The sequence below is a fragment of the Entelurus aequoreus genome, linkage group LG22, assembly GCF_033978785.1.
Source record: "Entelurus aequoreus isolate RoL-2023_Sb linkage group LG22, RoL_Eaeq_v1.1, whole genome shotgun sequence".
In the NCBI taxonomy this organism is placed as follows: Eukaryota; Metazoa; Chordata; class Actinopteri; order Syngnathiformes; family Syngnathidae; genus Entelurus; species Entelurus aequoreus.
In genome coordinates this window covers 20,386,247-20,414,213 of record NC_084752.1, presented here as the reverse complement: position 1 = coordinate 20,414,213, position 27,967 = coordinate 20,386,247, and the positions used below count along the sequence as shown (strand labels likewise).

General features: G+C 38.7%; 2 protein-coding genes across 2 annotated transcripts; one reads left to right on the top strand and one right to left on the bottom strand.

Moving 5' to 3' along the window:
- The first annotated feature begins 2 nt into the window (after positions 1–2).
- Positions 3–11,946, top strand: knop1 (lysine-rich nucleolar protein 1). The gene is made up of 7 exons (XM_062033030.1): positions 3–111; positions 1,196–1,270; positions 4,406–4,468; positions 4,552–6,087; positions 6,489–6,566; positions 10,129–10,197; positions 11,106–11,946. Exons 4-7 carry the CDS (start codon positions 4,600–4,602, stop codon positions 11,406–11,408), a joined length of 1,938 nt encoding a protein of 645 aa, XP_061889014.1. The 5' UTR covers positions 3–111; positions 1,196–1,270; positions 4,406–4,468; positions 4,552–4,599; the 3' UTR covers positions 11,409–11,946.
- On the bottom strand, positions 11,604–27,967 carry exosc1 (exosome component 1). The gene is made up of 8 exons (XM_062033031.1): positions 27,868–27,967; positions 24,549–24,664; positions 21,169–21,243; positions 18,674–18,762; positions 16,593–16,626; positions 16,461–16,511; positions 15,248–15,332; positions 11,604–12,245 (listed from the first exon to the last, which is right to left on the bottom strand). Exons 1-8 carry the CDS (start codon positions 27,893–27,895, stop codon positions 12,139–12,141), a joined length of 585 nt encoding a protein of 194 aa, XP_061889015.1. The 5' UTR covers positions 27,896–27,967; the 3' UTR covers positions 11,604–12,138.

Here is a 27,967-nt window from a genome sequence, read left to right as displayed (position 1 = left end):
TGAACGTCGTTGCTCTGCACGCTCATCTCGTTGCTAACCGGAAGCTGAACAATCTACTTCCTGGTTGCGAAGGTCGACCTTTCTCCACGTGAATTAAACAAAGTTTTCAAAGTAAGTGAAAAAGAACTGTCGTGTTTACATTATAATACTTTGTACGCAATGTTATTACATGTGTGTCGTCGTGTGTTTGTAAAGACAACAATTACCTTTTGGCGGGTTCTGCTGCTTAGCTTCACCATGCTAAGAGCTAGCTAGCATGGTTCAAATCAATAAACCCCTTCTTCTAACAACGATAACAAGAGGTTTTTTTAAAATGGTGTACAACGAAAACATGTTCACAATGCGACTAAACATTAATTCAAAGCCGAACAGCCAGCCATGTAATAACAAGGTGTAGTAAGAGAACATCCATCCATCCATTTCCTACCGCTTGTCCCTTTCGGGGTCGCGGGGGTTGCTAGCCTATCTCAGCTGCATTCGGGCGGAAGGCAGTGTACACCTTGGACAAGTCGCCACCTCATCACAGGGCCAACACAGATAGACAGACAACATTCACACACTAGGGCCAATGTAGTGTTGCCAGTCAACCTATCCCCAGGTGCATGTCTTCCATCTATTTTCTACCTCTTGTCCCTTATTGTCTGTGACAAAATGATGAAGTCGCCTCATTGACGTTGCTAATTGATTGTTAATGATTGGTATACTCACTATTATTTTTATTCAGCTTATGCTAAGTTGATATGCTGAACAAACAAGAGGCTCTTAAAACAACTACAGCCTATTGACATCAAGTATAGAGAGAATAAAAACAGCTATATTGAATAGAATAGAATATATCTTTGTCATTGTACATTGTACAACGAAATTGCAAGCAAAACTAATTTAGTGCAAATTCATAACACATAAGAACATAGATAAAAATACATAAAAATACCAAGCACACAGCTCATTATTGTCGTCTTGTGTTCAGCGACACTATTGCTATCGGGTAAAAAGTGTTCTTAAGTCTGTTTGTCCGGCATTTTATTGTCCTGTATCTTCTGCCTGAGGGCAGCAGTTCAAAAAGTTGATGTCCAGGGTGAGATGGGTCCCTTATGATGTTTTGGGCCTTTTTGAGGCACCTGGCACTGTACAGTTCATCTAGGGAGGGGAGAGAGCAGCCAGTGAACTTCATGGCAGTTTGTATTCATTTCAGACGGATTCCGACGAGGACGTGATATTTGTACGTGAAAGTACTGCACCAGCATCCAGGAAGATCACTATTGATCAGGTAAATCAATCAATCAATCAAAGTTTATTTATATAGCCCTAAATCACGAGTGTCTCAAAGGGCTGCACAAGCCACAACGACATCTTCGGCTCAGATCCCACATCAGGGCAAGGAAAAACTCAACCCAATGGGCTACAATGAGAAACCTTGGAGGGGACCGCAGATGTGGGGCGACCGGTGCAATGGATGTCGAGTGGATCTAGTTAATAATGTGAGAGTCCAGTCCATAGTGGGTAAATTATGTAAGGTTCCATCCATCCATCCATTTTCTACCGCTTGTCCTTTCTGGGGTCGCGGGGGGGTGCTGGAGCCTATCTCAGCTGCATTCGGGCAGTAGGTAGGGTACACCCTGGACAAGTAGCCACCTCATCGCAGGGTTCAATAAAACGCATTTGCAGTCATACCTTGGACATATTTAGAGTTCATAGCCAAATGCAACAGTTTAATTGGTAGCTTTTAGCCAGAAAAGACGCAAGACTGTGACAATAATAAATATTCATTAAAACAAAAAATATTTTCATTAGGGCTGGGCGATGTGGACAAAAAAGTTTGTCTCGATATATTTTTACTTAAACTCGATATCCGATATATATCTCAATGTATTTTCCTGTGAAGTGAATGACAACTGTACTGTAAACAGTCAGTGACACTTTTATTAACCCAGTTAGTCAAGATGGGTATTAACAGCACAGAAAAGAAACTGTTTAAGTAGCACAGAATTACATAACATAAATAGAATTATGTATCTATGATCTTCCTCACTTCGGCATACATTTTTGGCAGCATTTCTCGTGCGAAATATGCAAATGGAAACAGTTTTGATTTAGGCTTATATGGTAAACAACTCAAATGAATGTTTTATCCAGAGGCATACATTTGTCCAAATGTGTCCAAGTAGATGCATTGTGGGTTTCCTGGACGTGGTCTACAACGCTAAAAGAAAAATGTAAGGAAGAGAATCCCTCTGCCAGCTTCCACTAGTTTTTTTAAATATATAAATCGCCCGCTTGAAAATTCCTTCTTCTCTTCTATGACTTTCTCGTTGTCATTTGGGATGTCTGTTGTGATTTCCCTTCCTGGTTCCATGACCCGCCCTATCTCGCCTCTGATTGGCCTGTCCCTAACCAATTGTGACTCATCATAGTAAACAACCAACCAAGCATGTCTTGGAAGAAGGAAGGGGAGGTTGTTTAGTAGCCCATGAGAGGGAGTGACTAGCGGGGTAGAACAAGGAACACAACAAATAAGCGATGTTTGGTCATTTTTACAAGACATGCACCTGGGGATAGGTTGATTGGCAACACTAAATTGTGTGTGAATGTGAGTGTGAATGTTGTCTGTCTATCTGTGTTTGCCCTGCGATGAGGTGGCGACTTGTCCAGGGTGTACCCCGCCTTCCGCCCAATTGTAGCTGAAATAGGCTCCAGCGCCCCCCGCGACCCCGAAGGGAATAAGCGGTAGCAAATGGATGGATGGATGGGGATGGTAATTTTAACGTGAAATAAATTATATAGATATTACGTTATTTCTTCATTCATATCTTGTTTAAAAATATATCGATACATCTTACAAACTTGATGTATCGCCCAGCCCTAATCTAAATATTTTTTTTGCATTTTCATCCAGACACTTAATCAGTACAAGAATACTACTGTTTAAAAATATAGTCGGTACGGGTAGAGAAAAAAATTAATTCACGTCAGAATCGTGAGTCTTTTTTACTAAGATTTAAAGAAAATCTACAACTTTTATTAACCGATTATTAAAAAGATGTTTTTAAGCCATCCCCACGCTCTCGCTCAGTGTACTGATTGTCTGGTATTGGCCACCATAGCGGAGGTTTAGCTGCCTGTCACAACACGATCCGTACCAGAAGACGCGATTGCCCTACGTATGCGCAAGGACCACGTCACTTCTTGTCAACTGATTTTATAGCAGCTACATTCGTGCATGCCGTCACTGATACCATTTTTTTTTTTTGGTAAATAATCTATTTCAATAAACAAAACAAACATTTAGAAACTTTTTTTCAGACACGGTCGAGATTAATCTTCAATAACAGTATATAGATTCACCGATCACAACATTACGTACACCTGCCTACTCTTGTATCGGTACAGAGCTGCATAAGAAAAGGCTGCTTTTACTAGTAATTATGTCACACATCTGTGTTATTGTGCGTGTACGAATGTCGCAATGGCGTCGTCTTATCCCGTCAGAGTTTAGTGGCTAATCGATTTCGTAGTCGTCCACCTCAACAAAACAGTCCCGTGGAAAAATAAAAACAGAAGTACTTAATTTATAGACATCAAAGCATGCGGTAGGGGGTTGAAACTAGATGGAATAACACCAGAGGCTGCAGGAAACGGTCACAACCATCTCACAGCCTGAAGCTGACGGGGAGGAGGTTGGCTGAAAGACATGAGAAATGCCCGAAAATGTACGTCTATCACATTGTGACGTCACACAGTATCAACTGACACAAAATACTGTAAAACACAGCATTTAGAAGCTTCCAAAACGTGAAAGCTCATGCCCAAAAGCATGAACTAGGTATGTGCCGTTTGATCAGCCACTGATCGATTTTTGTGAAAAGAATAATCGTAGATTATTGCCTTTTAATGCCGATCACTAACGCCGATCCTCTCTGGCTGACAAGCGATTAGCGATGTAGACGACGTCCAGGAAATCCATAATGCGTCTACTTGGCCACATTTGGACAAATGTATGCGTCTGGATAAAACAATGCCCAACACATTAATTTGAGTTGTTTACCATGTAAGCCCAAATCAAAACTGCAATCGACATGGAAGATGTGGAATACCTATTTAAGAACACACATGATTTTGGCAGACATGTGATGACTTTTGCTACAGTGTAGCCTGTCTAAATGCTAAATTTAATTTTCATTGCCCCCCTTGTCACCCCCACCAAGGCACCTCGCTGGACCTTGCTGGGGACCTCTGGCCCCTGGACCCCCAGCTTATTTTTAGTCTTTTTCATTAAGTTCAAATCACATGCCTGTTGTTGCGACTCGCCAGACAAGATTCATAAGAGTTTTTGGGCCTTTTGAAAAGTTAAATGTTAATTATATTTGGTGGCAGGTCTTTAAGTTTGGTTTTGTTCCCCACATAGGTGAAGAGATTTGCTCTGCAAAAAGACATTGATCAAGAATCTCTACCTAAGCAGCATTGTGAGGTTTGTTGCATGCACACAACCACTGCAGTCAAATTAGGAAAACAAATGTAATGTATAAAATATTGCTATATTTATTTGCTCAGAAAAACCCAAGGAGTTCTTCTGTAAGCACATCAAACGACGAGGAGAAAATGAAGGTTGAGGACGAGGCCGGTGAGAATCTTCAGAAGAATAAGAAACACAAAAAAGAACAAACGTCGCCTTGTAAAATCAAAAATGCCACTGCTGACTACAAGAAAAAGAAGAAAGTAAAAAAAGAGAACTGGACAATGGAAGCAGAGGAGTGTTTGGATGGAGTGGGCGACTTGCAAGAGAAGAAGAAAAATAAGAAATCTGTCACTGACTCTTGGAATCCGGAAAATGGTTCTGATGTTTTGGATGGAAATAATGAAAAAAGGCACAAACAGAAGATTAAAAAGAATGAGACGGCTGACAAACAAATGGGAACTACACCAGGACCAGTCAAAAAGGAGAAAACAAGTCCAGAGAAAAAGTTGAAGAATAAAACTAAACATAAAAAAGTTTTAGTAGAGGAAGATGGCTTGGCAAAGAAAGACAAAAATAAACGTATTCAAACAGACAGTTCTGACATTTCCGATGACACAAAAGATATTAAAAAGAAAGAGTGGTTCCAACATGAAGATCCAAAGAGTGAGAAGAAGAGCAACAAGGTAAAGGATTGGGCGACACAAATGAAAAATGAACATGTAAAGATGGAGGAAGAAGTAGAGAAGGTGCCTAAAAAAGTCAAAAAAGACAAAAATAAACGTATTCAAACAAACGGCTTTGAAATGTCCGATGAAAAAGAAGATATTAAAAAGGAAGAGTGGCTCCAACAAGAAGAGCCAAAGAGTGAGAAGAAGAAAAAGAACAACAAGGTAAAGGATAAGGGGACACAAATGAAACATGAATATGTAAAGATGGAGGAAAAAGTAGAGAAGGTGCCTAAAAAAGTAAAAAAAGACAAAAATAAACATATTCAAACAAACGGCTTTGAAATTTCCGATGAAAAAGAAGATATTAAAAAGAAAGAGTGGCTCCAACAAGAAGAGCCAAAGAGTGAGAAGAAGAACAAAAACAAGGTAAAGGACAAGGGGACACACATGAAACATGAACATGTAAAGATGGAGGAGGAAGAAGAAAAGGTGTCCAAGAAAGAGAAAAATATGATGGCAGGTGTGATTGCAGAAGACCAAATGAAACACAGGACAAAGAGGAAAAAAGACAAAGCAAAGAAGGAAATAACGACAAACGAAAAGAAGAAACAAGTCCAGTTAGCGGAGTGTGCATTAGCATCAGACACTCAGGAGGTGGAGGAGCTGAAGCAGAATAAGAAGAAAAAGAAGAAAGCAGGCAAAGTAGAAGGTGATAATGAAAAACCGGCAAAGAACAAGCAAGCTAAGACAACTCCAAAGACAAAAGCAGAAAAAGGTAAAAGAAAATATTCTGGGGTCAGCACAGAAGAAGAGACACAATCTGCAAAAAAAAAGAAGAAAAATCAAAAAGTGTGTGAAGAAGGTGTGTACACGAAACTAAGCAAGAAAAGCATAAAGAAGAACAAAAGGATGAGCTCTGGTCAGAAAACAAAGGCAATTAAAGAAGAGGTGGAAGACCAGCTGGTGAGTTTTCTGTCTTCGACATTCTACTTTTCTGTCTTCTACATTCTACTTTTCTGTCTTCTACATTCTACCTTTCTGTCTTCCACATTCTACCTTTCTGTCTTCTACATTCTACCTTTCTGTCTTCCACATTCTACCTTTCTGTCTTCTACATTCTACCTTTCTGTCTTCTACATTCTACTTTTCTGTCTTCTACGTTCTACTTTTCTGTCTTCTACATTCTACTTTTCTGTCTTCGACATTCTTACTTTTCTGTCTTCTACATTCTACCTTTCTGTCTTCTACACTCTACTTTTCTGTCTTCTACATTCTTACCTTTCTGTCATCTGCATTTAATTGTTCTGTCTTCTACATTCTTACCTTTCTGTCTTCTTTGTTGGTTAAACTTTTTGGGCTTCAAGTTTCAGGATGCTCCTCAAGTGGATGTGGTCTTCTTGTCAGCCAGGACTGGAAACGTAGATGAGGTCACCATCAATCAGGTGAGTGGAGCCTGTACATTTAATAAATAAGAATATAAACTGAATGATATTCAACAAAAATCCTCAGAATTCTCACATGACATTCGCCACAATAAAATAATACTTTAAATGTACAATACATTAGTGTGAAAACATCCTAGATCACCACTGGTTTAGTAGTACATGTGCCTAATACTTTAATACACACATAATACATTACATTTAATTACCTCTAAAGCAAAACAGGACTAATTATTTTGAAGGGTGTAAAAAATGTTGGATTCATGAGTTGTTGTTTTTTACTTTTGTTGCTATTTGTCAATAAAATTCAGTTAACAACTAAAATATCAAACATGCAATGTTCTCTTAAAATTTGACCCTTTTAAAGGCCTTCTGTTTAGATCATGTCACAGGTTTAAATTAGTCAACTAACTCATGTTGTGCAAATGTATACTAATTGACAAATGTGACATACTTTGATCAAAAGGCCTTTACAGGTTTGGTGTGTTTGTTTATGGCTGAAGTTGTTTGAAAGATTTGGGCAAAGAAAGTCAAAGAAAATATGGACCCAAAATGTTTTTATGCCCTTTAAAAAATGGCTTTGGAGTAACTGCCAGTGTATCGTAGACCTGTGGGAAAAAAATCTTTAAATTTACCATGAAATAAATCATCTTCAGAACAATCATGTGCATGATGGCATAACAAGATTGGTCTTCAAATTCAAATTCTATGGTCACAACAGAATTCCTGAACATTCTAGTCCAAATGGTATCCCAATACTTTTGCACATGACTATATTGGCAGTAAAACTAAATGTATGCAGTATTTCACCTTAGGCCATGTCCACACTAACAGCAATATTTCAACACCCTTTACACCAATAAGTATACAAATTTAAAATATAGCAGCTGGACTTTTAACACTAAAACGTTTGATTACTCAGTGAAAGCTGTACAGAGTAAAATACAATGGGTATGTGTTTTGTTAGGGACAAGTACACAACAATAAACAACCCAATCTCATTTATTAAAAACATCCACAAGCAATGTTGTTGATATTATTTTATTTAGTGATGTAAGAATTACAATTTAGACGTCATTGACACGTAAACCAGCAATTAAAAATAATTCACTGAGCTGTTTGTATGTAAATAGTCAGGGCAAACCACTCCAACAGTGACTCTCAGACTGTGGTATGTGGGCTCCAACTAGGGGTACGCCAAAGAATCACTTAAATCATGTACAGTGTTTTATTTTTATTTTCCTATATTCATTCAGTGTTACTGTTCAAACTGTGTGTAATGTTAGTGGCCAAAATAATAAATATACTTATATACTTCTTAAATAAAACCTCTGCCTCGGTTTTAATTAATACTTAGGCCTACTACGCGACTGTATTTGAATGTTGGTCATTGTGATGGTATTTGGAGAGCCGAGTTTTTTCTGAGGTGGTACTTGGTGATAATAGTTTGAAAACCACTGCACTTCAACAATGGCAATCTTTTTATGTGTCTCCGATGACCAGAGTAACTATAAGAACTAAAGCAAATGTCATGTAAACACATTAAAACATTACCGACAACAAGTGTTGGGACTACCGTAACTGTAACGGCGGTAACTAGTAGTCTAACGCGTCATTTTATATATTCAGTAACTCAGTTACCGTTACTACATGATGCGTTACTGCGTTATTTTACGTTATTTTTTATATAGTATCGGCTAGAAACTGAGAAGATCTGAGTGTGTTTTATTGGAGAGTTGCGGTGTTGTCCTTCTGATTCTTCCTGTGTCACAAGGAAGAGAAGAGGCGCGCTGTGTGTGTGTGTGTGTGTGTGGGGGGGGGGGGGTCGTGTCTGTGTTTACTAACAAGACATCATGGCGGAGCCGAAGCCGAGTTTCTTAACATGGAGATATTCTCACTCCTTTTTTTTTGTCGAGCACAAAGAAAATAACATTTTAGTTAAATGTAAGTTGTGTCTTGGATCAAAGATCCCATCTACTGCCCAAAACAGCAATTCAAATCTGCTGAAACACCTACAAAAGCAACATGCTTCGACAAAGCTAGTAAAGAGAGACACACTTCACCTCCACATTCACCTAAGGATTTTAACGGAGGGACTGCTAGCCAGGACAACATTGATAGAACCATTGCAGCGTACGTGCTAGAAGACATGCAGGCTATTTCTACAGTGGAGTCACCCGCTTTCAGGCAGCTAATTAGCATGATAGCGGGCGTCAAACGGCAAATGGCACGAAAACATTTTCCAAGTTCCTGGACACAGTGGACAGTGAGCACATAAACATGGAAAGCGAGCTAAAGAAGACACTCCAAACTCTGCCTCTGCTCATCATTCAGCACTGAAGGTATACTCTTTCATTCTAGACTTCTAGAGTGTTTGATTATCACATCACTCTAAATGTATAGACTATAAAGTTCACAAACATAAAGAGGGATCCTAGTGGGCCAGGCCAATCTTTCCTTTTCTCTAAACTAAAACTTGGGAAATGCGTAGAGTGTTCTGGGCTTTACTGAAGACATGATTTTATTTCACAATTCCTTGAGAGAAAAAAACGCCTGGTTAGGCATGTGTATAGCAGTGTGTGTGCTGTACATAGTGACATGACATATAATCATGTCATGTGTGCCTTCTTTGGGTGAAGCCAGGTTTACAGCTATGTTGTGACATGTTATTATGCTGTTGGTTACTTATGTATGTTATGTTGCAGCTATTTAAAATAGTTTTGTCAATTTGTTCTGGCCCAAAATAAATTGGCCCTTTGAAACATATCTTTGTCTTTGTGTGTTGTATGTAGACCACATTGCTTAGCAGAGTTCAGTGATGCAAATGCATGTCAAGATGATCAACACATTGTATTATTCTCCAGTGCAATAACAGTACTGAAATGAAGGCTAAAAGGCCATTAATGAGAGCCTTAAAAAAATAAGAAAATAAAAGTAACTAAATAGTTACTTTTCACAGTAACGCATTACTTTTTGGTGTAAGTAACTGAGTTACTTTTTAAATAAAGTAACTAGTAACTGTAACTAGTAACTGGTTTTCAGTAACTAACCCAACACTGCCGACAACACAGAATAGTTATAGTTCTTTGTTAGATCCCAGAGATTCTGCTGGTGACAGCTACTATCTTATTTTTAGCAAGTAGCATTCTCTTCTTCTACCCACAATCCCACATAGCTAAACAAGCTGAAATGACCACAATCGCCCCCTAACACAGCGTATGCCAACATTTGAATTAGAGATGCAGTACGTTAACTGGGACTACACGTATGCGTATGAAAATAGGAAAAAACGACTTATTTGACAAGTTAGATTAATTTAGTGCATGGAAACATACTTTAAGTAGTTTGTAAATATAATCAATCAATGTTTACTTATATAGCCCAAAATCACGAGTGTCTCAAAGCCACAACGACATCCTCGGCTCAGATCCCACATCAGAGCAAGAAGAAACTCAACCCAATGGGATAAACGTGGTTGGATGGTGTTTACTACCAGGATGATTCTGTGGGCTCATGATTATTGATAGCCAGCCAGGTGTAATGGCTGTGTGCTTTGTCACAGGAAAGACGACAGGCTTTACAGATGGAGATTGACAAGGCCTCACAGCCTGAACCAGTGGACCAGCCATCGGTAAGACATATTTTTCTTAACTTTTGGTTTGATTATCACAACCCATTTACCATAAATTCCAGACTACTACTCTTTTCCTTTGCTTTGAAACCTGCAGCTTATAAAACGGTGCAGCTAATTTATGGATTTTTCTTCACTGACGGAAATAAAGCTATTTTTAATTTTTTTTCCAAAGAAAAGACACTGAAAACGTGTTTGTGTGTGCTATTGTGCCATCTTTTGGATGAGTTTACTAACTGCAGGGCCTTTCTGTTTAGAGTTTACAACCGTAAGTAGAAGTGCCGTTTCGTCTTTATGTAAGTCGCATTTTTGGGGGAAATTTATTTGATAAAACCCAACACCAAGAATAGACATTTGAAAGGCAATTTAAAATAAATAAAGAATAGTGAACAACAGGCTGAATAAGTGTACGTTATATGACGCATAAATAACCAACTGAGAACGTGCCTGGTATGTTAACGAAACATATGGTAAGAGTCATTCGAATAACTATAACATATAGAACATGCAATACGTTTACCAAACAATCTGTCACTCCTAATCGCTAAATCCCATGAAATCTTATACGTCTTGTCTCTTACGTGAATGAGCTAAATAATATTTGATATTTTACGGTAATGTGTTAATTTCACACATAAGTCACTCCTGAGTATAAGTCGCGCCCCCAACCAAACTATGAAAAAAAACTGCGATTTATAGTCCGAAAAATACGGTACAATTTTTTTCTGAGTAAATAACTCATTTCACAACGCATATATATGCTGCTTATAGTCCGGAGCCTGCTAATACATGCAAATATATTTTTCTTTTTTTAAATTAAGTGGGTGCAGTTTATATGCCGGTGCGCTCTTTAGTCTGGAAAATACAGTAATTGCAGAACGTTCTAATCCCAAATCTTCTTTCCACAGGGGTTTGGTCAGTGGGGCACCGCCCAGTTTGAAAGCTCCCAACAGCAGCAGAAGTTCCTCAGGTTGATGGGAGGCTTCAAGAAGCCCCCTCCTGCCACTACCAGCACAGCCAAAACAAATATGGCACTGTGTAAGGACACGCAGGAGCATTTACAGCAAGGACTGGTGCAAGAGTTTGAGCGTGCCCACTCGCGCAGAATGGACCATAACAGCAGAGGTGCAGGACTTGGGTTTAGTGCACCGTTCAATAAAAAATTCTATATTGACATTAGCACACGTCGGTCAGTCCACTTTGATGACTGAGCGCTGCTGTGTAGGTCTTCTCAATATTGTTTTAACTTTGCAGTATTTTATGTCAAAGGACAAGCGGTAGAAAATAGATTGATTGAATAAACCTTGCTTGTAAATATACACACTGTACAATTCATAAGCTCTTTGTTTGACAGACAATTATGGACGCTGACCATTTGCTAAATACACAAAAAAGGGCCAAAGAACTTAAAACTTTTTCCATTTTATTTCACTCTTGCAGACATCTGCAGCAAAGTTACAAGTGTTCTTCATTTTATTCTTAAAACAATTCTGCTCATTTGTCATAGGCTCATAATGTGCTGAAAAATATTTACTTTTATTTTTTATGCCAAATTTTTGTGACTTCACCTAAAAAATAGAATCAATGGATGTTGTGGGGGAAAAAGGAGCACCAGAAATTCCAAAGTACAATCTGAGACGCCCCTAAAAAGGTTTTATGTTGCAGTCCAGACCGCAAGATAAGAGTATGGTTTTTTTGGTGCAATCTACCTGATTGGTGGGGTACAAAAATAAAAAATGTAGTATTCAACACTAGACTGCAACATAATTGATAAGCTGGAAACAAGCTCTTGACCAACGTGTTTGGTTGTAAGGTTGTATCAGTGTCTGAACACTCGTCATTCAGTCTCATCTTAAAGAGGAAACCTCCTTGGTCACCCAGGGATGAGGAGAAGGGAAGCTGTGTGTTCCTTGTGGAGGGGAAAGACGTCCATAAGAGCTTTTAGGCCTGCAGATACTCCGGCTGGACCCGCGCCACTTTGCGGAACTCTTTTGCATGTGTCAGAGGACACTGCATCTCGCACCAGCTGATGGGAATCATCTGTGCACCTGGTGTAGAGGGAAACACTTCTTACAATACCACTACTGAGAATACACCTTTTTGAACTTGGAAAAATATGCCTTTGAAGTGCAAACAGTATAAACTGCCATCAAGATGGTACTGGAAATGGACCTGAAAGTGATAAAACTTATTTAGGTTGCTTAGTACAATTTAGCAATTGCCTTACATTAATTTATTTGTGGCGGCCCCAAATAGATGTGGTGCTACTTGTCAGCCCTGAATGGTGTGGTATGTACAGTACAGGCCAAAAGTTTGGACACACATTCGGTTTTCTTTATTTTCATGACTATTTACATTGTAGATTGTCACTGAAGGCATCAAAACTGAATGAACACATGTGGAGTTATGTACTTAACAAAAAATAGCCACCCTTTGCTCTGATTACTGCTTTGCACACTTGGCATTCTCTCGATGAGCTTCAAGCACACATGTGCAGTGAAAACCATTTCAGGTGACTACCTCTTGAAGCTCATCGAGAGAATGCCAAGAGTGTGCAGCGCAAAGGGTGGCTTTTTTGAAAAAACTAGAATATAAAACATGTTTTCAATTATTTCACCTTTTTTTGTTGAGTACATAACTCCACATGTACTGTCGTATGCGGCACGGTTCCACTAGGGCGGCCCAGCCTTTAACTAGCGGGAGTCATGACTAGCATAATGCTAAAAAGACAGCTTGGAGACTCTTTGGTTGTCTAGTAAGTTAACACTTCGCAAACCACAGGTGTCTGAAGTATAGATGTAAGCCAATTATGATGTGCAGCAAACAAAAAAAGACGAAAATTAAAAATAAGAGCAACCTGGGTGCCAGATCAGGTGGCCACGGATCAGTTTCCGCGGCAAGCTGTTCCAAGTGGGGACCAGGGGTAGACCACTCCTCTATGCATCAGTTCATGACATCTACATGCAATAGGATCCCACTGATGACCTCCCCTTGGGCTGGACTCACATTGTTAGCCGCATCTACTCGGCATCCATTGCATTAGTCTTATCATATACCTTATTTTCCGCACTATAAGGCGCACCTAAAAACCTCCAATTTCCTCAAAAGCTGACAGTGCGCCTTATAATTCGGTGCACCTTATATATGGACCAATATTGAGCCACAACAGGTCTCGCAACGGTATGATATATATATATATGGTATATACGGTAAAATGAAGTCGGCGGCTGCTTACCGTTGAAGAAGCGCTTCTTCTACGGGGGAAAATGAAGTCCCGTAGTTGCGAGACCTGAACTTTATGTAAAGACCCAAAAATGCACACGCTTACGACGCAGAGTGGCGATCAGTCACGCAGTAGAACACGGGAATAGAGCAGCAGCGAGAGAATTTAACATTAACGAATCAATGGTGCGGAAATGGAGGACGCAACGTGATGACCTGCGCCAAGTAAAAAAGACTAAACAGAGTTTCCGAGGGAACAAAGCGAGATGGCTACAGTTGGAGGACAAACTCGAACAGTGGGTTGTTGAACCGAGAGCAGCAAGTAGAAGTGTCAGTACAATCACTATTTGTTTTGTTGACGCAGCTCCATCTAATGGATGCATAACGTAACCCCAGCCTCTACTGTAGCGTCTATTCTATGCGCCTTATATATGAACAAAGTTATAAAATAGGCCATTCATTGAAGGTGCGCTTTATAATCCGGTGCGCCTTATAGTGCGGAAAATACGGTACTTCAAACGTTTTTCTGTTAAAATACGGAAACTTAAATATCTGCTAGACTTATGAGCTAAAAGAAAGTTATCTACCATATTTTACGTGAAAATAGCAATTAAAAACATAGGCAATTGTGTGATAAGGTGATTATACATTTAAATACATATTGACTATCATGTAACAACAACAACATTAAATATTGATGCTGATAACGAAGATGTGTCTTTAAATAAAAGAGTTAACTAGTTTTATCTTAAAAAATTAAATAAATAAGGCCAATTAGACAATGGTGACATTTGGAGACCCCCCCAAAATGATGTAACTTAAAACAGTTTGTAGAGTAAAAAATGATTTTATAAGGACAAGATAGAAACAGACTCATTTTGGGTTGTTTTTTTTAAATCAAGTGACTTAAACTGCTGGAGGAGCCATTTATGCTTTGTTTGTGTCTAGTTCAGTGACTCTCAAACTGTTGTACGCGGAGCCTATCTAGTGGTACGCCAAAAAAATCACTTGAATATTACTGTTCAAACTGTGCAATGTTACAGCGGCCAAAATGTTGTAATATACTTGTTAAATAAAACCACTGCCTTGTTTTAATGAAATGGATTCTACTATTGTATTTTAATGTTGGCTATTACGTTTTCTGAGGTGGTACTTGGTGAAAAAAGTTTGAGAACCACCAGGGTGTACCCCGCCTTCCGCCCGAATGCAGCTCGGATAGGCTCTGGCACCCCCCACGACCCCGAAAGGGACAAGCGGTAGAAAACGGATGGATGGATGGTCTACTTTATTTTGCTTGGGGTCCCAATATAGCAGTACTGGTAACAGGAGGTAAGACAGTTTTTACCACTAACAATACTCTTGACTGCACGCTGTTCAGGTGTTGTATGTTGCCACCGTCTATCATACCTCCACCCAAAACCGAATCCATCCAACTTGCCACCAAAGAATGCCCATCTGGATAGAATCTCTTTGATTCACACTTTTGCACAATAAATGGGACCATTTTGGCTGGACACTTACTTCAAGCGCTAGTGTAATGATTGGAACACAGGGCCAATAAGATCAAATGAACCACATATTGGTATGCATTACCATGCATGTAAAACTGCTCTAAGGTGTTTCTATAATGTAGTCACTCATGACCTACTTCAATGGGGAGGTATTAGTATGAATCAGTTCTAAACCACTGACTGCACAGTTACAAATGTTGCTTAAACTATATAATCCGACTTGACAAAAGAGTTGGCTTTGAAACTGTTGTCGAAAAGTCACTAATCTTACTTGAGTGTGTTTGAAATGAGTTTTGAAAAAGCATGTAAAAGTCTACCTGCTTCACTGTGGGCCACCACTACTCCCAGCTCGTTCTCAGCTGTGGTCAGCAGGTAGTTGGACTGCACGTCACCCAGTGAGATCTGTCACGGCCCGGGTAAAGGACAACACACACAACGGTACAGCATCTCACAAAGTTCATCAACAATACATCAGCACTATATTTAGTAGTCACTAAAAATGTATGATTTCACAAACATATTAGAGCAGTGGCGAGCCGTGCGTTTCCCACCTAGGCCTTCAGTGATGTCCTACTTAGTCCTACTTCAATGAATACCATAATTTATGTTGCCACATGACCACGGCTTGAAAAATACTATACAGAAACACACTTGCGCACTACTGCGTATTGAATCACCTCAATTTGTCACCAGTGTACAAAACGGGCTATTTTTGGGCACATTTAAAAATCAATACACCCGTATCGGACGTGGTACTTTCAAAACAAAAATAATTGTAAAAAAAAAAAATATTGAATGTGAAAAAATATATTTAAACTCACAATTTGTAACGGCTATTTGATGCCGTATAAGCCGTTGGTACCGCTCGTAGTTGGTTGATTCGAGTGGAAGTGGCAGGAAAACCATTTCACTGCCAGGACAGCTTGACTTGTTTCCGGGGACGGCCAACCTTGTTTCACAAGATTTAGTTTCTCTTTAAATATCATTCTTGGAAAAGCCCTTGCAAATATATATCTGCCACCTAATCAACGTTTTGCTCTAATTCTTTGTTGGTTAAAAAAGTGAGTACCGCTGATTTCTCCGCTGGCCGGGTATGGCTCCGGTGCCACTTTCTGCTTTCGTAAATCACAACTTGTGATTGGTTATTTTGAAGTGACAAGTGAGTGTCCAATCACAGTCACGCTCAACGTAAGGCTACTGTCAACAACTTGTGATCTGATCGGCTATCGCAACTGTCTGTTAACTGAATGTCCTCCGTTCGTTAAACTACACAGCCGCCGCTAATGTTGGTTCAGAATTCAAACAGCGCTGGCAACTAGCTACTCTAACTTAAAAAAAGCAACACTGGAGCCTAATATGACATGAAGAGAATATGATGAATACTTTTCTATATTTATGAAAAGTAAATAACAAATCAAATGAACTTGTATTAATTTATGATCATGATTTATGTTAGGCCAGCAGAGAAGGCCTTGCTGGCCCTGACGGCACACCACTGCATTAGAGCACACACAAGACAACAAAGGATACCACTTTGGCCAGGACAATGTCTCCAGGTCTGAAACTTTTGTACGTCTCCACCTGTCAGGTTGAGACAGACACATATCTTAAATAAAATGACATTTTACATGATATTGTATAACACAAAGTAGCAAAGCAAACCTTGTCTTTCTCGGTCGCTCGCACATCTTCTTTCCTACAGATTCACACAATAATGAGTTGTATTATTATATTATTACACAGTAAATGCAGGGTTTCTGTGGGAATCAGCAAATCTAATTTGCCGTATGTTTCGGACTATAAGGCACAATTACAATCCTTTTATTTTCACCAAAAAATGACAGTGCAATTGTAATTCTGCTCGTGTTTACCCATCTCGAAAATTTTATTTCGTCTAGGCCAGGGGTGTCAAACTCATTTTAGATCGGGGGCCACATGGAGAAAAATCTACTCCCAAGTGGGCCGCTCTGGAAAAAAAATCACGGCGCGATAACTTAAAAATAAAGACAACTTCAGATTGTTTTGTTAAAAAATAGAAAAAGCACATTCTGAAAATGTACAAACCATAATGTTGTTGGGTTTTTTTACACTTACATGTTGCGGTTAATAGTATTCTTTCTTTATTTGTCATTTTCTGAATAACTCAACTCATTGGTGTTCATTTTCAATCTATCAAGATGAAAAAATTATCAAAATCAGATTACAGGACGTTATTTATGTAGTTTGCTCATTTTCCTCGACTGGTGCACTACCATCATGTGGTTTATTTTGTACATATGTAGCATCATCTACAAAGATACAAAGAATCGCTATTGTCTACATCTAGTGGACACATTTAGAACAGCGGTTTCTTTCATTCAAACATTTCGGCTCATTTTTATACTTAGCAAACTCATCCCGCGGGCCGGATAAAACCTGTTCAGGCCCGCAGGCCGTACATTTGACATCCCCTGGTCTAGGTATAATGAGTGTGACCAATAGATGGCAGTCACACAGATGTGTGGACTGCAGGATGACGCCTGCGGATTATCCATATATGGTAAAGCTTTACCCAAAGTGCTTTGTGCAGAGCCGCCGTTGTAGCCCGTCAATTTAGTCCAGGGGTGCCCATTACGTCGATCGTGAGCTACCAGTCGATTGCGGCGGGTGTCATTCGATCGCCAACCAGGCATAAAAAAAAATAGACCTAAAATTAGCGATCATCACTATGTCAAGTTCATCACTTTTTATTTCAACAGACTCTTGCGCCGTAGCTGGCGTCAAAAGCTTAGAGACCGACCGCACAGTTCCTGTCTTCACAATAAAAGTGCTGCTCTATCCTGCCCTCGTAACAAAATAAGAGTCTCAGAAAGCCAGCACACACAAGCTAGCAAGCTAGGGATTTACCATCTATGTGTTTCTTGTAAAGTGTATACCGGTAAAAACAATATTGAAGATGGCAAAAACCAACGCGTTTATGTGGTATTGTACAGAAAGGAAGACTTTTTTTGCTGTCTGATTCCAATCAAAGCAAGTCATCAAAATCAGGTAATACACCAACTTGTATTTTTGTCTTCATGAAAGAAAGGTCATTTGAAAAGTAACTCGCCTGCGGAAAAAGCGTGGGCACCCCTGATGTAGTCAATAAGCTCCTTCTTTTTCTCTATCCTCTTGTTGTGCTGCATTCATCCTTCGCGGTTGCCATTTCTAAATCAATGTAGCTTATATCTGTCAGTAGGAAACGCTAAAAACCACCATTATGTTATGTAGACCACAAGGAAGTGTTTTAAATGTGGGGGGAAAAATCATAATAACCATTTTAATGCACTTTATAATCCAGTGTGCCCTATACTACGAAAAATACGGTAATGCTTTTTAAGGCCACTTAAAACAGATTTATTGCTCAGATCCAACTGAAGATAGTTATTATATGTAATGTAAACCATACAACTGCCATTATGAAAAAAATTGTAAGCATTTGATAATGATAATCAGTTGAAAGGTTTACATTAACTGTTACTCTTTAGCGAATTCGAATTTTCTCACTGAACTGTTTAATCTGAGAATTTAATTCAATTAAATCATTTTTCTGTAGTTCCGTTAACTGCTGCCTGCCTTTAATTAGCTCATAGCATTTGTGATTTTACGTCATTAAATTTTGTAGACATCGAATTTATCCTTTTTAATGAAATTTAAAGCCTTCAATGACTTTTATTGCTTTTCAATGACCCGCGGAAACCCTGGAATAACGAGGTAAGATGTACCTGATAGTTCCTCTGAAGCGATCCTTCAGCGGGGTGGAGCCAACATAAAGGATGTGAACCTTAGCAAACCTGGGGTTTATGCTGGTTACCTGTACCATCAAACAACAAGGTGACGTAACTCTGGATTTTACAAATCACGTTTCAATATGTAAATCCATCGACTAATACATTTAGTTTTTGTTGTCATCCATTCCAAAAAATTCAGACAAAGACCGACATGCACAAAAATACATTACATTTTTTACCCATAAAAAAATTACATAAATCCCATTAATCCAAACCTCAAAAATATGAACACAAAACACATTTTATAGAGAGTAAATATAGTTTTACATGCAGAAAATAATGTAAAATACTTATCAACAGAATGGATAAATGAGAATTGACATTTATTGAAGACCCTTGTTGGAGCTAACAGGTGGGAAAAGCTACACTGAGGCCACATTTGTTTTTTTCTACAAGTTATTTCTTGAATTCAATAGTGTTTCTCACCTCCTTTATCAAAATGCTAGCACTTGCAACTCTATTTGGCAAAATGGTGGCTTATTTTTGCAGTTGTACTCAATAAAAAAAAGTACAGACACAGAGTCACCAACGTTTGAAGTTCTTTGTTGTGTACTTGATTCTGTGAAAATGATAGACTGGCCAACAGACTATTTTGTTATGCGCAATGGTCGGCCGCATGACAACCAAGACAGTATACAAAAACCGGGACAGAATTTTCATTAAAGGCTGAAACACATTAAATGTGGTGTGTACAAAAAGCGAGGTACCACTGTATTTGGCAAGAGCTAATCTTTTAGAAATGAAAGGACTGAAGCGTATAAACTGACTGATTTCCTTCATTTTCCATTTTCTCATATATACAGTTATTGAAAATATATCCCAGTTGAACAAAAGAAGCAGTATTTGTTTTATATCTATTTGATAATTTTTTGATAGCTTTGAATTGCCAGGTTGCATATGACGTCACATCCGTTTTTCTTCTTCACGGCTTATTTCACATGATGGTTAAGCATCTTGAGCGTAGCATCAAAACAAATGTCGTATTGCTGTTCTGTTCTTGGGTGTTCCAGTCGTTCAAATAGAGATAGGAAAGAGCTTTCATAGAATCCCGAAAGAAGTGGTTCATAAAGGTAATAAAGCCAGGAAAAAAAGAAAGTGCGTCGAAGGAAATGGCTCTTAAAAATATCACTTTGGTTATTTTGTGGAATACAATCGGACCATCCTTGTGTCTGCAGTGATCACTTTGTAAAACGTTTGTTTGAACATTTGATTTGTTTGAGAAACTTTCTGTGATGCAATCGAGTTTATTCTCTACTATATTAGCAGTGTTTGAGAGCAGAACTAAATGTAACAAAAGGACAAGAGATCGCATTAGTTTGTGTTCTTTTGTGATTGCTATGCCTAAATATAACTACGCAGACCTGCTTGTGCAAATAAACTAACCTCATGTTAATTCCTAGTAATAAATATTGTGATTGTGGTCCAATCCACCGTATTTTCATTGTCCATTTTCGTAACAGAAACTGAAAGCCTAGTTGTTGTACTTTATTCGACACGGATGACCACATTATAGCGTCTTTGGTGATATTTGTTAGCATCAAGAAAATATCCTTAATAGCATTAATTTAACTGAATACATATGTCGTAGGCTCAACCGCATATACTGAATCTTGATACCATAGCAAACACTGCTTGAACAACAGGGACATGATACATCTATAGCTAAATAATTAGAAAAATTATGAACTTCGTCATGTTTCTATAAAAACAACTGCAGACATGAATTGTAGATGACAGACTAATATTTGTAGCAGGAAATCAACTGCAAACAAACGTATCCATTGTCTTAGCATCTCGATCACAGCAGCACAGCACTCGTTATGTCAATCAAATACGTTACTTACTGATGCACGAATAAGTCCGACATTGTCTTTTCACTGATTAATGCTTAATTTGTGGACCCCTCCAGATGTAAACACAATCTCTTCTTCTCTAAATATTTTGTCAAGTGAAGTGAGGTAGCAGTAACCTCTTGGTGATAAATGGTTATGATCTTTCTTTTTTTATGTACAGTATATATTTTTTTTTTCTTAAGAGTGTATAAATCCACTCCATCCCATTTTAAATATTTTTTTCATGATCGCTTATACCTTTGCATCTAAACCTTTCAAAATACGCCAAAATCTGCACTGATGCAGGTAAATAAAACAGTAGCCTAATAGGGCTCTCGACCATCGCCTGAAACCCAGAAGTGCCTGGATGTGCTTCTAGGTCACGTGATTGCAACCCAGCAATACTCTTACTATGAGTGGTGCATACACACATTTTGGTTAGCTAATGCTGATTAAAGCAATACAATATTTGACAAAGTGTCTTTGCTGGCCTAATGCTGAAATATTGTCTCTATAATAGATGCATTGCCTCTGCTGCTTATTTAAGTACTACCGCAAAAACTTTGAGTATTTTTAAAAACAGCGGGTGATTATTACCTTACAAGTGACTATTGCTCCGACATCAGGCAGTAGTTGGGTTTCTGTTTCTCTCACGACGGAAATGACTGGTAGCTGGAAGAAAATATAAAAAACAAACCGTTTAAGTCAGTCGTATTCAACTGACACTTTACCACTTCATATGAGATAAAAATGGTGCAAGTTACTTTTCTGAGACCCTTATTTTGTTCAGTGCAGTCGGACAGGATGTACTGTGCAATGTTTTTATTTTAAAGGCCCGACGTGTCATACACTTAGAGAAGTCTGTCTCCTCTGGCTTTAAAAGGGAACTGCACTCTTTTTGGGAAATTTGCCTATCGTTCACGATCATTATAAGAGACATGACGAATATATTTTTTTAATACATCCCAACTCGTAAATAAAAGTCAGCCAACAATGGAGCCATGGGGAGGTACTTCGTTCCGCCCATAAAAGCATCCAAAAAGTGCCAACAATACTCCATTTACATTTCATGACTTGAAAATGAACCAAGATACTGTTATTATAAGAACTATTTTAGCAGGACCTTGTCACAGAGAGCTAACTAGCTTATGAGGCTATGTTGACATCATCGGGCCCTGTGATGAAGTGGCGACTTGTCCAGGGTGTACCTGGTGAACTGCTTCCTCGTTAGGTTTATTCTTAATTCGACAGGTTGAGTAGGTCAATTTTGGCATCCAATTGAGACCTGGAAATGGCGAGAAAGTCACAAAGAGTTGCTTGGTCTGCGCTTGGTTTCACCCCCCTTTTTTCTTTGCAAAGAATCAGTCAGCATCCTAATGACAGCAGACATTGTACGGTAAGTGATCTTTTATTATCTGTCATGAAGTCTGCAGTGAGTAACAATCAGTGATGTACTGGCGGGGAAAAAGCGAACGATGTGATGCGTTTATGAAATTAATGCGCCACCATATGTTTAAAATGAGCAAAATACTACAAAATATTATGAATGTCCCTGTTACTACATTACGTAGATTTACAGCATTACCCTTAATGAAGGTGTTTGGATTGTTTTAAGCACTTTATAGGCAGAATAGAGTGACTTCTGTAGGCTCCATTTATTTACAAGTTAGAATGCATAAAAAAAGTGTTATTTTCTTACATAAGAATTGTGAATGATAGGCAATTTCTTTTTAAAGTGTGACGTGAATTACATTTATATAGCGCTTTTTGGTGACTCAAAACGCTGTACATAGTGGAAGCCATTATCTACATCTTTAAGCTACATTCAAACCAGTGTGGGTGGCACTGGGAGTAGGTAGGTAGAGTGTCACACAACAGCAGTGACTAGGAAGGCGGAAGCAGGAATCAAACCTGAAACCTTCACGTTGCTGGCACAGCCGCTCTTTCAACTGAGCCACGCCGTTTCCCTTCAAGGCTTTGTCCATTTTTCTCTTCTTAAGACAGCATCTGTATATTTTTTTTCATGATGTCTGTTTTTCCTTTTAACCATATTGGCCACGCTCACTCTTTCTCTTCCGTGTCACTCACTTCGCTTTGCACTTTCTGTATTTTCAGCACCTGAAATGCACCAATTTGATTGGCTGAGTAGCACCACCTGGGATGGCTTAACTCGTATGCAATTGGTCAGTGGACTTCATGATCCAATCAATCAGTACCGTAAAGGCTATAATAGATGCACCAGTCAAAATAGAAGCGTCCTGTTAAATCTTAAAATACTTCAATAATTTCTGGACTATATGTCTAGGACTGTATAGAACAGCGCCTGGGTTTGGACTCGGTCTGCAATCCATTGATTGATGATACCATTTACAGCAGCACGCAAACTTATGAGCTCAATTGGTTCTGTGACGCAGCTTTTAAATCACTTGTCCCACTTATCCCACTGAAATGAACTGAAATCAATTTGATTCAGGCCACCCAAACATCACAATTTTAACATGTTACATGCCTTTTATAAGGAATAACTAACTCTAGCCACCCCGAGAGGGACAAGCGGTAGAAAATGGATGGATGGATAAATAAGAAGTATTGTATGAAAAACATCACAATGGAATGTACCAACAACTATAATGGTTTTATGAAGTAATGTAATAAAAATGTAGACCCCAGATGTGAAACTCAAGGCCCGGGGGGGGCCATCATTTTATATGGCTTGCAAAAGCCGAGAAATAATATGAGTCAATAAAGTACTTTTCTATTTATCTATCTCAATTTTGATTAAAAGAAATAAATACATGTACTTTATGCAGTTGCATATCTGTCAAATGCTAATATTGCAAAATATGAATAAAGAAATTAGAAAACAAATATTATATTATCAAACATTCCAAACATTTTTTGTTAAAATGAAAATAAATACCTGAATATCCGCTTGACTTATGATTTCAAAGCAAGTTATCTATCAAATTGTACACTGTAAAAACGACAACAGATTTTACGGTAAAATACCGGCAGCTCAGTCGCCGGAAATTTACCATAAAAAACAGCGGGGCTATTTCTTGTCCATTTACAGTAATATGCTACAAAAACGTATACATTTTACTGTAAAATTCTGACGACTAAGCTGCCTGTTTTACCGCAAAATCTACAGTTTTAGTGTATGTAAAAATATATGTGATAACCAAATGCATAGGCAATTGTGTAACGATATCATGAAGTAAATCCTTCTACATATATACCGGTATTCATACATTATTCACTGTTACAAACGTCACCGTGATGGCAGTCATAACTCTGATGTGGCCAACAACGAAAACATTTTAAACACCACTGATGTACAGCAGAGAGCTTGGAGAGTGGACTTCTACGGTATCTCCTTCAAACTGATTCACCGTGATACACACCATCAGCAGCTTTTCCACATTTTCATAGATAAATGTCCACCGTTTAGATAATATTTTAACATTCTTGGCTGGCATTAGACTCATTCCGCTTCAGTATTGTGCAGACAAGTATCACGCCTAAATTGCTTCACTAAGTTGTTCATTTTTTTGATGATATCTTTCTTTGACTCAATAAATATCATCCGCTTCTTCTTCTCAGCACTGTCCTTCACACTCTCTTTCTTCCTACCATTGAGGAACAATGGCTAAAAGCTAATACTAGCAAGTAAGACCAGATGTTTTGGGCGGATGTTACGGGGTTCACAATGGCCCTTGCTACGCCAAATATGGCGCGGATAATTGTAACTCCAATTTTTGCTTGCAACTTGAAGAATACCAATTAGCTGAGAGACAGCGCTTATCTTAAACACTCCTAAGTTGAGGTACCACTGTATTTCTGTTTAAGAGGATGAAGACCTGCCACTCCAACAGTGATGCTTGTTCCATCCCAAGCTCCACTTTCCGCAATGGCATGAAACACTCCCACACGTGTGAATGCCTCTGCAGCTTTCTCCACCTCCACACATCACTCACCTCCTCGCCCTCGTTCTTCTTGAGCACATAGCCTGCGAGCGAGGAGTAGATGTAGCCATGCCGCAGGTACACACCTGTGCCAGGAGTGCAGTCTTCTACACTGCACAGTTTGTCACCTGAACTCAAACAAGAGAAGGAAAGACAGGAAGAAATTGAAATAAATTACATTTATCAGTTACGTCTCTGGACAGAGAGTAACTGTGTTAAATATAAAGTATGTGTCAGAAGGAAGGGAAAACAGATTTGCAATTGGACAAGTATGGTGCTAAATTCTACATGAAGTCTAGAGCAGCCTCGACGTGTCAGCAGCCAATGAAGAGGTGGAAAACTACTACCACACAAAGACTAAGGTTTCTTACTAGATGGTGTTGAAGTGACTTTGTTGTATCAAGGCAACTGGTAAAAACATACAAGTATTTCGTAGTAATCTGAAATACGACAACAATCTAGTAGTGCTGTGATTCTCAAACTGTGGTACGCGTACCGGCTTCATCTAGTGCAGTGGTTCTTAACCTTGTTGGAGGTACCGAACCCCACTAGTTTCATTTGCGCATTCACCAAACCACTCTTTAGTGAAAAATCAAAAATAAAACATTTTCAAATTCAAGACAAAGTTATATGTTTTTTTTACTGGTGCACAAAATGAACCATGCATGAACATCACCTTGTTCAAAGAACAAAACCAACACAGGGCATGAACTCACAACAAATTACACACCTGCAAATCAGTGTGACTTCTGCTGTTGCCTTTGAGAGACCAGTTCAGGTAACAATTTTCAATGTAACTGACGACACGCGGCCACGACACAGAAACCAGTTTTCGTCATCACTGTTCAATTATTGTAACGTCTGTTGAGACGCTTTAATGAGGACATGAATTCCATCGATCACTTTATGGAGCAAAACTCTTTATTGTCGGCCATAAACACATGACCAAAAAATTGGTAAACAATTTCTATCGAGCAAAACTGGTCATTTTTCTTCCGTACAAACCAGACCAAAAACAACTTTGTCATCTGTCATATCAACAGCAGCCGCTATCTCTTTCTCACTTGCACATTACCAGTGATGCGTTTACAGCCACACAAAAAGTCGGTTAACTTCAACACCGCACATAATGTGTAATTCCAGGTCATTACACTAAGTTTTACCATTCAAATGTGTGCTTATTCTAGTGTCATTTATTAAGAATCTTAATTTAGAAATATTAGTCATTAAATTATGTTATTATATTATAGAAATATTAATAAATATATATTTTACAAACAGAAAAGTTACAGGAATGTACACATGGTCTCATGCTTACATCTTATTGTGCAACATGTGAATGTTTTAGTGGGAACTAAATGCGATATCTGAGAGGGGTACAAATTATTTCCAAAGCAGGAACCCCACCCAGACATACATTACTAGTACACAGCTCATGAAAAACTATATTTTTTGTTATTGTCATTGTAAGTGGGCCAACACACTTATATTAGAAAATAATCTCATGGAAATGACTGCTGTCATTTCATTATAATAATAAAACATTTAACTTGTTATTTAGTCAGGTTTGGGACATTTGTGCTGCTGGTGTGGCCATAGTGTGCACGTCTGATGTTGCTCACATGTGCTCCACTGAATGCTCAAAAACAGCACAGGGTCCATCGTCTGGCGGTGGTTTGGCTTCAAGCGGGAAGATGTTGAACAGACAACCGTGATACGTCAAGTATGTGGCAAAAGCGTTGCTACAAAAAGTAGCAGCACTAATAATTTGTAGCATCATTTGAAAAGTCATCCGCTAGAGAATAAGGAGCGCTTGAAACTCTGCATGTCAACATCTCCGGCCGGTGCCACACCCAACAAAATGCCAAAGAAACCAGCACTGACCCAATTAAGCCTGGCGTCTTCCATTTCCAGATCAACACCGTATGAAAAAAATAATCAACAACAGAAGGAGATAACGTTCGCAGGAACCTACCACATAGCGAGGGACATACCCAATTTGATTTCCTATTATGCAGTTAATTTTTAGTTTAAAGTTTTTGAAATATCTTGTGTGACATCATGCACAAAAGTGCACTTTATTTGTTTTAAAACTATTGTAGTGGCGTTCTGTACAAAAAGTGCACTTTAATTTAGTGTTGTTTTGATATGTCATCTTAGTGACATCTTGCACAAAAGTGCACTAATAGCTTGTTTTAAAATGTCTCTGACAATCCTGCACTTTCTGTTTTGAAATGACATGAATGTTTGTGCCACTGCTTAATAACTGTTTAATAAATACAGTTTTGGTCAATTGACTTAGTTGTGATTTCCCTCTCTGCATGAAAGTTCAAAATGAGCATATATTAATGCAGTATGAACCAGAATCATCATACTGCTGTGATTATATGCATCAAGTGTTAAATTAAGGCTAAGACAAAATATTGAGATATATATTGTGTATCGTGACATGGCCTAAAAATATTGAGATATTAATAAAAGGCCATATCGCCCAGCCTTACTTGGGGCTATCCATAATACGCCGATAGGGAGAGGTTTTATTTATACGATGAGTCGGGTGTGTCTTGACCTCCGCCGAACCCCCGAGGCCGACTCACCGAACCCCTAGGGTTCGATCGTACGTACCCAGGTTAAGAAGCACTGATCTAGTGGTACACCAAAGAATTACTTGATTAAAGTGCAGTGTTTTATTTTCCTATACACAGTGTTACTGTTCAAACCGTGTGCAATGTTGCAGTGGCCAAAAGTATTAAACATACTTCTGCCTTGTTTTAAATGAATACTTGGGCCTACAACGCTACTGTATCTTAACGTTGGCCATTATAATGGTACTTGGAGAGCCACGTTTTTTCTGGAGGTGGTACTTGGTTGAAAAACGTTTGAGAAGCAATGTAGTAGTGTATTAGTAACGCATATTTGTATGTACAGTACTTGCAATGATTTGCAAATAGAGTCCACAATATTGAGAAAGGAATGTTGTTATCCTGCCTGGAGCGATGGGCAGGGCTGCTGCTGCTGAGGAAACCCCTTGTTAAAATTAAGTCAACACTTTACACCCGGAGTGGTAATACAAAATGACTAAGTTGTATTCCGTGTAAATATCGTAACCACGCTCAATAAACGTCAATTGTTGTTTGGCAGAATTCTTAAACTACGTAAAAGCAAAACTAGCTCACGCGTGGTGGTAGCAAGTTATCGTGGCGTACATCTACAGTGTCGGTTTTGGAGATCCACGAAAGTCGTAACTTCTTAAAATACAATTTGTATACTATTTAAGGAGGATTATGCATCAAATTCTAACATTAAACGCCAACATATGTAAGACACTCACCAGGAACACACAGCTTCATGGGCGACATGTTTGGAGAAGGGCTCGTCGTCAGACGATTGGCTATGACGAAAGGATGAGGCTCATTCCTATTGGTTGGTTT